Below are 12,314 nucleotides of genomic sequence, written 5' to 3'. Positions count from 1 at the left end.
TGATTGGCCGTCTCTGCCCCTGAAGCGTCATCCCGTCAGCGTGTCTCCTCCGTCTGTCTCCTGCGATAAAAATAGACCTCGTCTCTCCCGTTAAACTATTTACCGTCTCAGCTGGAGTGAGACCGAGCGTCCAGGTGGTGATAAGTGGAGCGTTTAGCTTCCTCTGCGTTTCCCCTCGTGTTACTTTGAGCTAAAATGTCTTAAAATGACCTGAACTCACATTAAATGAGTCACAGATTTAAAAAAATCAACAACCAGACGGACGGTCGTCCAAAAATAGAAAAAAAGGATAAATAATGCACAAAGAAATGAGGGGAACGAGGAGAAGAGTTAATATTTAAATGTGAACAGCTTTTCTTGTGAAGACGGTCCCAACTAAAGTCGTATTAGAGTCTGTTCAGAAAAGCAAGAGACAAGGTGTTGTCCTTGATCTGGAGTTAAATGTCCTACAGTTTGTCTCCTGTAGTTTCCTAAAGTGTGAATGTTAATGTGGAGAGAGGAGCTCGTATCTTGTGTTCTCTGCTCCACAAATGTTCACATTTGTCTCCAGGAAAATTTTCTCTTCTTCTAAACGTTGCAATGCAGAAAAACTCCTCAGACAAAAAGACAAATTACACTGGACATAAAAATGAAGGAAAACTGAGCATGTGAAGGTTTTTGACTACAGCTCTTCTCCACCTTCTCATCACACCTGCAGCTCTGCTTTGAGCTCAGGCTGAACTCTTCTAGGTGAAATAAAGAGTTTAGACAACAGCGTAGAACCTCGCACTGAATGTATCTACAGATCAGTCCTCTTGGTAATAGTTAGTTCCCTCTTTAGTTTTTCTGGCTTCTTCTCCGTCTCCATGGTTTTCTGATTTATTCAAAATAAATCAGCAAAAGTTTCAGTCCCTCGTTGAGAAGCAACATCTCATCTTATATTTATTTTAAAAGGAAGATCATCATATCTCATGCCGCCTGAAAACCGGACTGAGTTACGAACAAATGAACTAAAAACATGATATCGCCCTCTGCTGCTTAAAAAAGGAATCGCAATTAATTTTCTCATCTCGGCTGATTTGAATCGTCACTAAATTGTATCAATTTTTAACTTTGATGCATCGTTGCATCCCCAGTCTCAATTGTGAAATAGGAAGTAGAAACAAAAATTAACCCGATGGGTTAAAAAGACACAGCGCCCCCTAGTGTTTGGGTGGATGTAGGTTTTCTCCGACAGTACTTTAAAAACGTCTTTAGCTTAAAGATTAACATCTGATCACAAGTGAGAATCTGAGCAAGAACTGGATGAAGTCAAACTTTCCTCCAAACACCAGAAAACTAACAAAATAAAAACAGATAAAGACACAGAGAATGGAAAGAGATGAGACACAGGTTGAGATTCTTATAAATCTGCAGAGACAGAGTCAGGATATCTACAAATAAAACATCAGATTAATGCTGCTGTTCAGACCGTACTGTAAATATGATGTCAGATTATATCTCAGCACTCATTTACTATTCCTACTACATTCCAGACAGTTTATTTCTGGGTAAAAGTGTCTCGGTTAGAGATCAGTGGAGTCTGAGCTGGAGACATTTTCAGCCTAAAAGCAGAGACCAGAGACGCTAAGGCAGCGAAGGTTAAAGGTTCAGATCCCACGGGGGCAATCCAAACTTCAGACGTATGCAGCCGTGTCGCTGTGAGGCACTTTGGATAAAAGCATCTGCCAGATGCATCGTGTTGTCGCTGTAGGGGGAAAAAGCTCCGTCTCAAAAAATGTCAAACTTTACACGAACCAAAAATACCAGCGCTGGTTTAAAGCTGATGACGAGGCGGTCTAAGTCTGGAGGTTTGTCCTGAGGGCTGCACGGAAGTTTTCAAAAACACAGACGTCAGCAGGTTCATAACTTTCAAGGCTGCATCAAAACTATTTGATCGGTCGACATTTTCATCAGTAATCTGTTAATTAGTGCTGTCAAGTGATTAAAATTCCCGTTGCTGACGACTGATTCTGATTAATCGCGATTAAATATCATTAATTTTAACTCTAGATTAATCGCAGTTCATTTTCATAAGCAAACAGACTCAAGAAACTAGTGTCCTCACTGGGTCCAGAGGTTTGTGGCGTCTCCTCATCTTCCATGTGTCTTTGAAAAAAATCTTCACAGCAACAAAATAGTTGTCATGTCTCAGTGTGTCTCACTGCGTGTCAGAGACAGATTTACTTACTTAAATGTCTCTACGTTTAAGGGTTAGTTATGCTGCTATAGGCCTATAGGCCGAACATCTGTTCAAACTTTGAATCACAGCACATCCTTCATGACTCTCAAATGACAAGAGACAGAAAAAAGCCACAAATCAAACAAAAGTCACAAAAAAGTAAAACCTCACCCTTAAATCACAATGACAATAAAGCTGAATCTCATCCACCTGCTGCTAAAGGTTAACAACTACTGGAGTGAAGAAACTAGTTTATGAAGAAACACACTGACAGGAAGCAGAGCTAACACGCTAACCATTAGCATCACCATTAGCATCTTCTCTGGAGTTCTTTTCTGAAACACAACAACGTCTCTCAGGCTCCGACCACCAACCAACCATCAGACCAAACCCTCCGGGTTTCTCAGTTCAGACACTCAGCGTGAGTTCAACTCGTTCTTCGTCTTCTTCTTTTGGGTTTTTGTCAGTTTTAAAATAAATCTTTACAATCACAAGCGTCACCTAGCGTTTCTCCACTTTTGACATTTGGGTTTTGACATGACAACGAGTTGCTGCAGCTCCAACACCTTTACTTCCAGTTTTATGGCAAAAAGTTAAAAAATAAAACAAACAGCAGCAGAAAACAAACTGTAATTTAATAAAGTGAAGCAATTCCGTTCATGTAAACACAGCCAGTGAAAAGGTTTTGTCTTAACGTGGTCTCACGTTTAAAGGGCTACCACCGCGTAACATGAAGCCTTTTTGAAGGTGAATATCCAGGTGGGACTCGTGGGCTCAGAGCTATGAGCTCATGTCTGTGGTGTCGAATAACTCATACATCATCCACACACAGACCGATCAATGGCTGCCAGGATATAGATGATTGTGTTAGAAAGAAGCTGCAAAGGGAACACCTCTTCAGAAAACAAGATCCCCAAACGGTTTCTCTTAAAACGACGCATCTTCTCCAGCAACGAGACCAGAAGCACAGAGAAAAGAGAAAAGCACCAGGAGCAGCAACAGCGTCAGAATCAGAAGTGTTGACAGATATTTGAGTCTGGACTGAAGCTGTGGATCGACCCACGCCGGCCGTCCCTGGAGGCGCTGACATGACTGAAAAATCCAGAATCTGTCAAAGTAGTGGAAGCGTAGACGAAACCCACAGGTCAACAACGGGAACGCTTTCCCATCAGCGCCTCCTCAATATTTCAGGTTCACATCACCGTCTACAGCTTCCTCACTACTCCTGTGGGGTCATTTGATCCAGTTCACCAGGCAGCCTGCTGCCACGATGCCTTCACGCCCACTGGGAATTAGAACGTATACGACGTGTGTTTGGGGACTGAAATGCAGAGTGGGGAATGTCGGCCCTCTTTGCCTAGATCAGGCTCCTGTGGACAATGGAGTCTCATCTGAAACACTGTACTGTATTAAACCATCAGAGACTTCCATTTAATGTCCACAGGCACCAGGTCATACGGGAAAAGTTTGAACCATTTTAGGAATATTTTGTACCAAAACTAAACCTGTATTATCGTCACTGTGCTGGTTTTGTTTGTTACTGCCAAATGTAAATCTGGTGGATTTTAGCGATTTGTTTCTTCCGTCATCCAGAACTTCACACCTTTCTGCAAAAACAATAATCAACAGATTTTAACTCAAGTCCTGAAAGGAGACAAAGAAAAGAAACAAATGACACAAAACACACATTCTTTGGGACCTTCTGGGACCTTCTGGGACACTATGATGGAGTGATGTTTGTTGGTGGACCACTCCTGTGGAGGGGAACAGTCGTCTTCAATCTGTCTGACTCTCTGTGGATTATTTGTGGCTTCCAGACTCTTTACAGATGGTTGTGGAACCTTTTCCAGCCTGATGAGCAACAACAACTCTTTCTCTGAGCTCCTCACAAAGCTCCTTTGTCCGTCGTCATCACACACTTCAACACAAACATGAGACAAATCCCTGATTTATAGAAACTAAACCAGGACCTGAGTTTCATCATTGATGGAAACACTCCTGAACTCACTGACTCTGGTTTAATCCTAGAGGAGCTACTCTCTGATATGTATTATTTGCTCATTTTAATGATTCCACACTTTCACTACTTCATCACCTGAACCAAACACCCCTGAGCAGACTGAATAAAGGGCCTCGTTCCACTTTTCAGAAGCTCACCATATCTCACCTGTCGTCTTTTTGTTTTCTTTTTAATGAAATAAACTCTTACATTTGTGACTCCATCATGACTCGTCTTGAGCCGGGTCATAACACCAAGTCTAATGTTTGCGTTTCATGTGTTTGATTGGGTTCGCTTCGTCTACTTTTAGGACTTTTTCTGACTCATTTTTATTAAGAAACAATTTTGAAAGTGGGAATAATCCCAAAAAATTAAAAGTAAGAAAAAACAAAGGTCACGAAACAACAAGTAGAACCAGTGATTTGTTCTGAATAAACAAACACACAGGTCTAATATTTGTGTTTCATGTGTTTTGTTGGGTTCTCTCTTTGTCTTCTTTCAGGACTTGTGTAAAAATCCACTGATGTTTTGAGTCATTTTTATGCAGAAATGTAGAAAACTGAAGAACACTTTAGAAGCAGCACCGTGTCTCTACAGAGTTGGAAAAAGAGGTCAGAGTGAATTTTGCTGGTTGCCCTAATTTAACAGAGTTAGTCTAAAAGAGTGAGGATTCAACGAAAACGGACTGAGTTCTAATAATTTAACAACATGCATCCAATGCGTCATGTATTTTGAACAGTTTAGCAGTTACTGAAACTGTTTAGTTGATGTTACTGGTGCAGAAGGAGCTCACAGCAGTTCCTGGAAACAAGGATTCACTGACCTTTTTAACCCGAAATGTAAAAATTCTGAGCACAAACGATACATCAGCGTACATCTCAGCAGAAACAGCTGGGGCCGTGTTTCCCTTATGTGCACTTCTACATTTCATTTATTTATTCTTAAATCTTATAACATCCCGAGAAACATTTCAATTTATTGTAAGGTCAATAAAGAACGTCATACCCCAGGATGGGGCGTTCTAGCTGCAGGCACATAGCATAATTAAATTTACATGTCGGTGTGAAATGGTTTCCTCCTTCTGCGCTGCCACACTGATCAAACGTAATCCTTCTGCGCTGCACCCAGGGAGCTTATCGAGAACCAAGAAGCTGTTTCTCAAAACAGACCGAGCGCTGCATCATATTCATTTATAATTAGAACTGCACTCAGGGTCTCTGAGCTCAAATCTACCGCTGCAGAAAAACACAAGGATGTGCTACTAAAAGTGATGAGTGTGATCTCCTGGCTGCCCACGAGTTAGTCAACTGATCAGTTACTAATATATAGATAATCATACATATGTGACACTGCTACTGAAAAGTATTTGCCCTCTAGGGAAAACGACTTAAAACCTCCTGAAAATATAGACAAAGAACCCAAACAAACACATGAAACTGAAATATTATGTGTTTCAGTAAAATGAGCCAATATTACATATCTGTGTGTAGCAAAAGTAAGTGCACCTCCAGGATCACAAGTTAATGACGAGACAGATGAGACCAGAGTAGAATAGTTTAGTTTAAATGTTTGGGCATCGTCATGTTTGGAGATGAACCAACACTGCATTCCAGCATCAGAACCTCATCCCTCCATGAAACATGGGGGCGCTAATGTCCTGGTTTGTTCCTGTTCTGCTGCATCTGCTCATCATTGATGGACCAATGAACTGTGAATTCTACCAGTGAACTCTGAAAGAAAATGTCAGGACATGAGTCCATGAGCTGAATGTGAAGAGAAACTGGGTCATGGAGGAAGACAAGGAGCCCAAGAACACCAGTGGTTCTCCAGAAGAACCAGATGAATGTTTAGGAACAAGTCAAAGTCCTGACCTTCATCCAGTAGAAATGTTGGAGCATCAGCTGATGAGAGGAAACCACCAACATCTCACAACTCAGCTGGTTCTGATTAATGGGATCAGATTAGACCCTGATCAGCTGTTACAGGAACATTTAGTCTGAAGGACTCAGACTCACACACACAATCAAATGATTCATTCATTCATCTTGAAAAAATAACTGATTCATGTTTGACTGGGTTCTCTCTGTTGACTTTCAGGATGTTTTGAGTCATTTTTATCCAGAAAGAAGGACACAGACACCTTTAAACACACAGAACAAAAAACGAGGTGTGAAATCACCCTGAGAAAAACCTGCCAGTCCTTCTACCCTCTATATGAGCTGCAAAAAGTCCTCAGCGAAAGAACACGATGTATCAAAACCTTCCAGTGATGACAAAACCTCGTCCACTGCAGCCGATGACTGACGTTTACAGCAGCACCCAGAGTGGAGCATGTTATGAATTCATATCACGGCTGTTGAAGCATGTGAATTATTTAACAGGGCAGGTTGATTGAGTTCAGCTGAGCTAACCAGCTGCATCTCAGCCCTTTAAACGGTTCTCGACTGGTTCCAGACAGAACAATACTCCCATCAAACGTCCAGTGACATCTCCTCTTATTTACAGCTGCAGCTCTGAGCCGGTGGCGGAGTGAGCGTGGGCTGGTGATGGAAGGAGGCAAAAAAAACAATAAAATCACGCGGCTAAAACGTTAGCAGGTGGACATGAAAACAGAGGACAGTTTCTGTTCTTCCACTCAGCGATGCATCGTCAGGACAAAGCCGAACAGTCACAGGCGTCAATTCACACCCACCCACACAGCGAGCGTACGCATCGGCCTCGGATAAGTGCAGCGCTGCAGACTCAATTAGAAACGTTTCTCAGGTGTAATGTGGTGTTTACTACACTCCAGGGATCAGTCTTCACCCCCAGAGCTCCTCCACTCCTGGGAGGAGGCAGAAAAACAGACAGAAAACAACCGAGAAGAGAAGTCTGAACACACTCTCATCCGATAATCTGATAACAACATCATCAGCTTCAGTCCGTGACTGAGGCGTCAGTCAGTAACTAGTGTGATGTGGATGTTTGTATCTGATCTAACCTGAATCCATGGAGTCACGAAGGTGAAAGGCTCAGATAAACAAACAAACAAACAAACAGTGACGCTGCCACGTTTAGAAGAAGAGGAAAGTTTCCTGGAGACTAATCTTCCAGAGATTTAGGGAGTTTATGTGGAGCAGAGAACACGAGGTACGAGCTCCTCTCTCCACATTTACTCTGACTGGAAGAAACATTCACTGGATCCAGTCGACTCTAAAGAAGCTACAGGGTTAAATAAGGAGCGTGTTGCATTCAGTGGAGCCCAGGACACAACATTATTTACTGGTTATAATGTTAATGCATTTCCTACTGAGGTGAACTTTTATGCTCAACGACTACTCACCAATAGAAGAGTCATAGTCTGAGACTGGAGACCCTGGTTTGCTTCCATTAATCTTCAGACTCGGATGAAATGTCTTGAAGAAACGAGTTCAGACCAAAACCAAGTCCAGTTTGTTTTTTGGATATATCATTTTCAATAAAGTTGCAGGTCAGTAAATGTGTTAAAATTTGGGAGAAGTGGAAGAAATAATCAACCCACACACATTTCCTTTGTTCATGTTGTGTTATTTTTGTTTTTGGTCATTTGTATTCGTTGAGTTTTATTTATCTTTTTAAATTCCCTTTTAATCCATGTAAAGAATCAATCAATTTCTTAACCCTGTTCTATAATATCATGATTAATAAAATCACACTTTCCTGCAGTTGATTCCTCCATCTGTGAAGACGTAACTAAAAACTAAAAGATGTACGTTTAAGTTGTCATCTTAAATAAAACATGTCTTTGTGTGTACGTACAGATTGCATTTAGATTTTAACGTTTTTCTGAAAGATTACTCATGAATTTCTGTTTCACTTGAACCCTGTTAATAATTCATTTAAATGTCTAACAACCACTTGAACCCCTGGTGCTTTTCTGTCCCTCTGTCCTTTGTTTATCGCCCAGTCAATGAATCAGTCGATCGCTGCATTAAGACAATCACCAGCAGCAGGTTCATCTGTTTAATGATCGCCACAGAACGGTGATTCAGCAGCACAACAACAACAGCGTCTGCCTGTGGCTCTCAGCCAAAAAGACGCTTGGTTCCTACAGAAGACATTTGACCTGTTGTGTAAACGTCCAGACAAAGAACTGAACACCTCCAATAAAACCATCTGTTTCATTCTGCAGAGCCGCTGTAATACAGAATGAATGTTAAGGTGACGCTGGGACCGGAGGTATTTAAGGTGCAGTGTGGTTTTTGTGTCTGACAGTTTCCTAACGCATGTAAAACTCAGCTGCTATTGGTCTAAATCTACAGGAAAATGGACGACGCATGAGACAAATCAAATATTCTATGAATTCTAGACAAAAATAGCAAGAATCAATCATTAAATGACATTCAGTTCAACTATTTTTGAAGGAAAGATTTAAAATGATTTTACTTTCATCTTCTACGACTGAGATTGCTTCATTTTATGTCGTAATTAACGGAATATTTGAGGTTTTGGATCTTCCAAAAAGAATCAGTCATTTTCACAAAGTCAGAGAAACATCAACACACTGCAACTCAAGAAAACACACAAAAAGAACGTCTTCATCACTTTGAAACCAGCAACACACTGACACAAAAGATTTAGAGTTGGTGATTTCGCTGCTCGTTAGTGTTTGTTTGAAATAATTGTTCACTAATTAGTAAACAAAATAATCGTTTACTAATCAGACTGTCGTCATCCTGACCACATGATTCCTTAGAAGCTTTTTATTCCTTATTATCTCAGATAACCTGACACCATAATTCATTTCCAGATTAAGAGCATTTCATCCAAAGCATGTCCAGCAAATTCTAGTAACATTTCCATTCATGAGTTCTAGTGATTTATCTGTTCATGTGTGTTAAGTTCTCTCAACCACTATGTTCATTTTCATTTTCACTATTTTCGACTATTTTAAACAACTTAAAACTTCCTGTGAACCAAACAGAAGATGTCACAGCCTTGATTATGAATATCTGACTCTGAATTTGTACATGTAAACTATAGAGATGGCAGATTGCACACAGCTTCCAACCTTTTCTTTCCTTCTCTGTTTTGTGTGGGTGTGTGTTTTCTGTGGTGGTGTGCGAGCTGCCAGATGGAATTACCCTTTAAGGGATAAATAAGTTGTCTTGAAGTGAACTGAATCTGAATTCTGACGTTGGACGTTTTCAAAGAAAATCTATTGTTTCAGTCGATCAAAGCTCAGACTGGATGAGCTGAGTAACTTTAAATTAATCTGCAACATGTCTTAAATTCACTCTTCAGTTATTTTTCCATGAACAGTTTCTTTAGACGCAGCCTTCAGCTCTGTGAGGACAATAAAACATATGGTAGGATTAAAATTGCTTAGCCCACTCATCAGCAAAGGACTAATAGACGTCCAGTTAAGAATCACTCTGTGGTTATTTTTCTGCACTTGACAGATGTGAAAGAAATGCAACTATTTGCAGATTTCAGGATATTTGTTGTTTTGCATCTGAACATGATGCATCCAGATCTGTTTCCAAATTACACTGTGGATATATCTGGAAACTTCTTTTACTAATGTGTGTTTTTTTCAAGCAATAATTGTGAAATTAATTGAAAACATCTGAGAAGAGACATACTTTGGGCTTTCGCGTTCGTACATTACTGAAAACTGATCTTTTGTTCTTTTAGTCGAACAAAAACATGTGGAGACATGACTCCATGTGTCTGAACAAAGAGCCTGATGACATCTCCGCCTGCTCACCAACAATTTTGGACATTTTATCGAGAATCAATACTGAAAATGTTTTCTGTTTGGATCCCTGGAGGGAGCCCGCTTAAATCCTTTGCAACATTTTTGCAAACTGAGCCCAAATCGTTGCAGAAACTGTTTGGTATCAGCACGACAGCAGCAGCGCAGGCGGATTCTGATTCCAGTGAAAACGTCTCATCCTTTGTGATGACGCCTCGGCAGCTCTGCGCAGCCACAGGCACTTCCTTTGTCTCAATCAAAGTGTCACCTGCAACATAAACATCCCTAAATAAAAAGAACTGATCACGTCTCCTGGAGATGAAGCTCTGCTGCCGGGATTCATGACCCACATTCCAAACAAGGCATCTCTGCTTTGACCGAAAGGATCTGCTCACACCTGCTGACAGGAAAAAACAAACCTCTCCGCTTCACAAAGAACTTTCTCTGTGTGGCTACAGCCCGAGACAAAGCCCAGCCTCCAGAAGACGCTCTAATATTCAGACTTGAATTCATCTGTGTGCACCTTTTCCTCCTCCTCCTCCTCCTCTCATCCAACTCCCTGCCATTTCCATAAATTATGGAGAGGAGGCTATATTTGGACTCGGTGAGGAGGGAGAGAGATGCTTTGTTCAGCACGGTTCACTCTTAGAGCTCCCTGGAAGCTGGTGGCACAACACGTCCAACATGTACAGCACAACACATCCAACATGTACAGCACAACACATCCAACATGTACAGCACAACACATCCAACATGTACAGCACAACACATCCAACATGTACAGCACAACACATCCAACATGTACAGCACAACACAGCAGCGAATCATGATCAGCCTGTAAACTAGAATCGCTTTAAATGAGGAGTTTGTCACAGTTTCCGGAACCTCTCCATCTTGGACCGACTCCCTACTTTGGCCGGAAGCCCAGACAGACAAACCAGCAGGAAAACAATTAAACCTGATGAGCAATTAAGACACCGTGTGTTGGTGATGTCGAGGAGAAGCAGCGGACTGGAAGCAGCCCGCGCGCTGACCACACAACAACAAAAGGTTTCGTTGGTGCGCGTCTCTCACTCTTGTTGCTTTAATTCACTCACATCACAGACTCGTGAATCTTTAATCTAGGCCACCGTGCTCACAGGAAGGCTGGATATCACTTTCACGGCAGGACTAAGGCCGGAGGAGAGACGGATGGATAAGGAGGAGGAGGAGGAGGACGGTGCGTGAAGAGATGGAAACGGAAAACCTCCAGAGGAGAAAAGCGCACGAGTCCGCTCCAGCCTGAGCGCGTAGAGTGATGAGGATGCTGAGGATGATGAACACAAACACCCCCCCACCACCACCAACACCCCACACACACACAAACACACGCTCTCTCTTTGCTCTCATTCACTGTGTTGTTGCCTCGGACTCACCTCCACGATGAACGTCTTCTCTTCCCCGCACACGGACACGACCCAGAACAAAATGGGAAAGTAGCAGGTTTTCCAGCAGAATCCCAGGAGCCCCGTTTTCCTCCTCCGCCTCGTTCCTCCTCCACCACCTCCACAACCACCACCTCCTCCTCCCGTCGCCATAGCTGAGACCCCTAAATCCCCTCCTCCTCTTCCTCCTCCTCCTCCGCTTCCCGCCGGTGATTTCCAGGCTCCTACTCCGCTGCTTTACCGGAGGAAACGATCCGTGCGCTCCGATTTCATCCCCCGGCTCTGACTGTCTGCCTCTCTCCCTCTCGCTCCCTCTCTCTTCCTAAGCCTCCCTCCCTCCCTCGTTCTCCCTCTCTCTCCTCCCCTTTGTTCACCTGCGCAGACGCGCTGTGTTTCTCCTCCGCTGATGAGAAGCTCGGACTCGTTTAGGTGAAGCGGAGTCTGGATTGATGCAGGTCGGTCTGTGCGCGCTCCAGAGCGAGGAGGAGGAGGAGGAGGAGGAGGAGGAGGATGTGATGGATGTTGTTGCAGTAACTCTGTGTCGACACAAGGAGCGCTGCAGCTGCAGGAACCTCCTCTGGTTTAAGATTTGGAGGCCACAGGTCGGGACAGGGGACCCTGGACTTTAACCCTCCAATTATCACTAATATTATACATAGACTACATCCAGAATTATTATAATGGCTAATTAAAGAAAACTTATTTTAACATTTTCTTATCCTAAATTTGAAGATATTTGGAATTTTATTGGAATACGAATACAGACACAAACACTTTTTCCCTTAACAAATACATATTCAAATTACTGGATATGTGGAGGACGTGTTGTTATTTAAAGAGATATCTAGATAGTCAATAAACAAACACAGAACCTGACACACTTTTTTTTTTAAATTTAATTAACAGGAGGGTGAAACTACAGCAGGAGTGTTAGAGTCTGGTAACATCTGGATTACATCATGATACAAAGAAAGA

At 42.2% G+C, this 12,314-nt stretch overlaps 2 protein-coding genes across 3 annotated transcripts in view; one reads left to right on the top strand and one right to left on the bottom strand.

Annotated features, from left to right (window-relative positions):
• The window catches only part of LOC125006460 (nuclear factor 7, ovary-like), a 1,183,669-nt gene that overhangs the window by 182,053 nt on the left and 989,302 nt on the right, over positions 1-12,314 (top strand). The window lies entirely within an intron of this gene.
• mmp24 (matrix metallopeptidase 24) overlaps positions 1-12,314 on the bottom strand; it is a 50,836-nt gene that overhangs the window by 22,687 nt on the left and 15,835 nt on the right. Inside the window, exon 1 of one of the 2 annotated variants that reach the window (XM_047582481.1) lies at positions 11,331-11,609. The exons of the other annotated variant lie outside the window; for it this stretch is intronic. Within the exon in view, the coding sequence (XP_047438437.1) occupies positions 11,331-11,492 (162 nt within the window). The 5' untranslated portion in view covers positions 11,493-11,609. Of the gene's footprint in view, positions 1-11,330; positions 11,610-12,314 lie in introns of those variants that run through there. 2 annotated transcript variants of the gene reach the window in all.

This window comes from Mugil cephalus, chromosome 4 (assembly GCF_022458985.1).
Source record: "Mugil cephalus isolate CIBA_MC_2020 chromosome 4, CIBA_Mcephalus_1.1, whole genome shotgun sequence".
Taxonomy (NCBI): domain Eukaryota; kingdom Metazoa; phylum Chordata; class Actinopteri; order Mugiliformes; family Mugilidae; genus Mugil; species Mugil cephalus.
The sequence above is the reverse complement of the archived record's forward strand: the minus strand, read 5'-3'. Positions and strand labels throughout refer to the sequence as shown.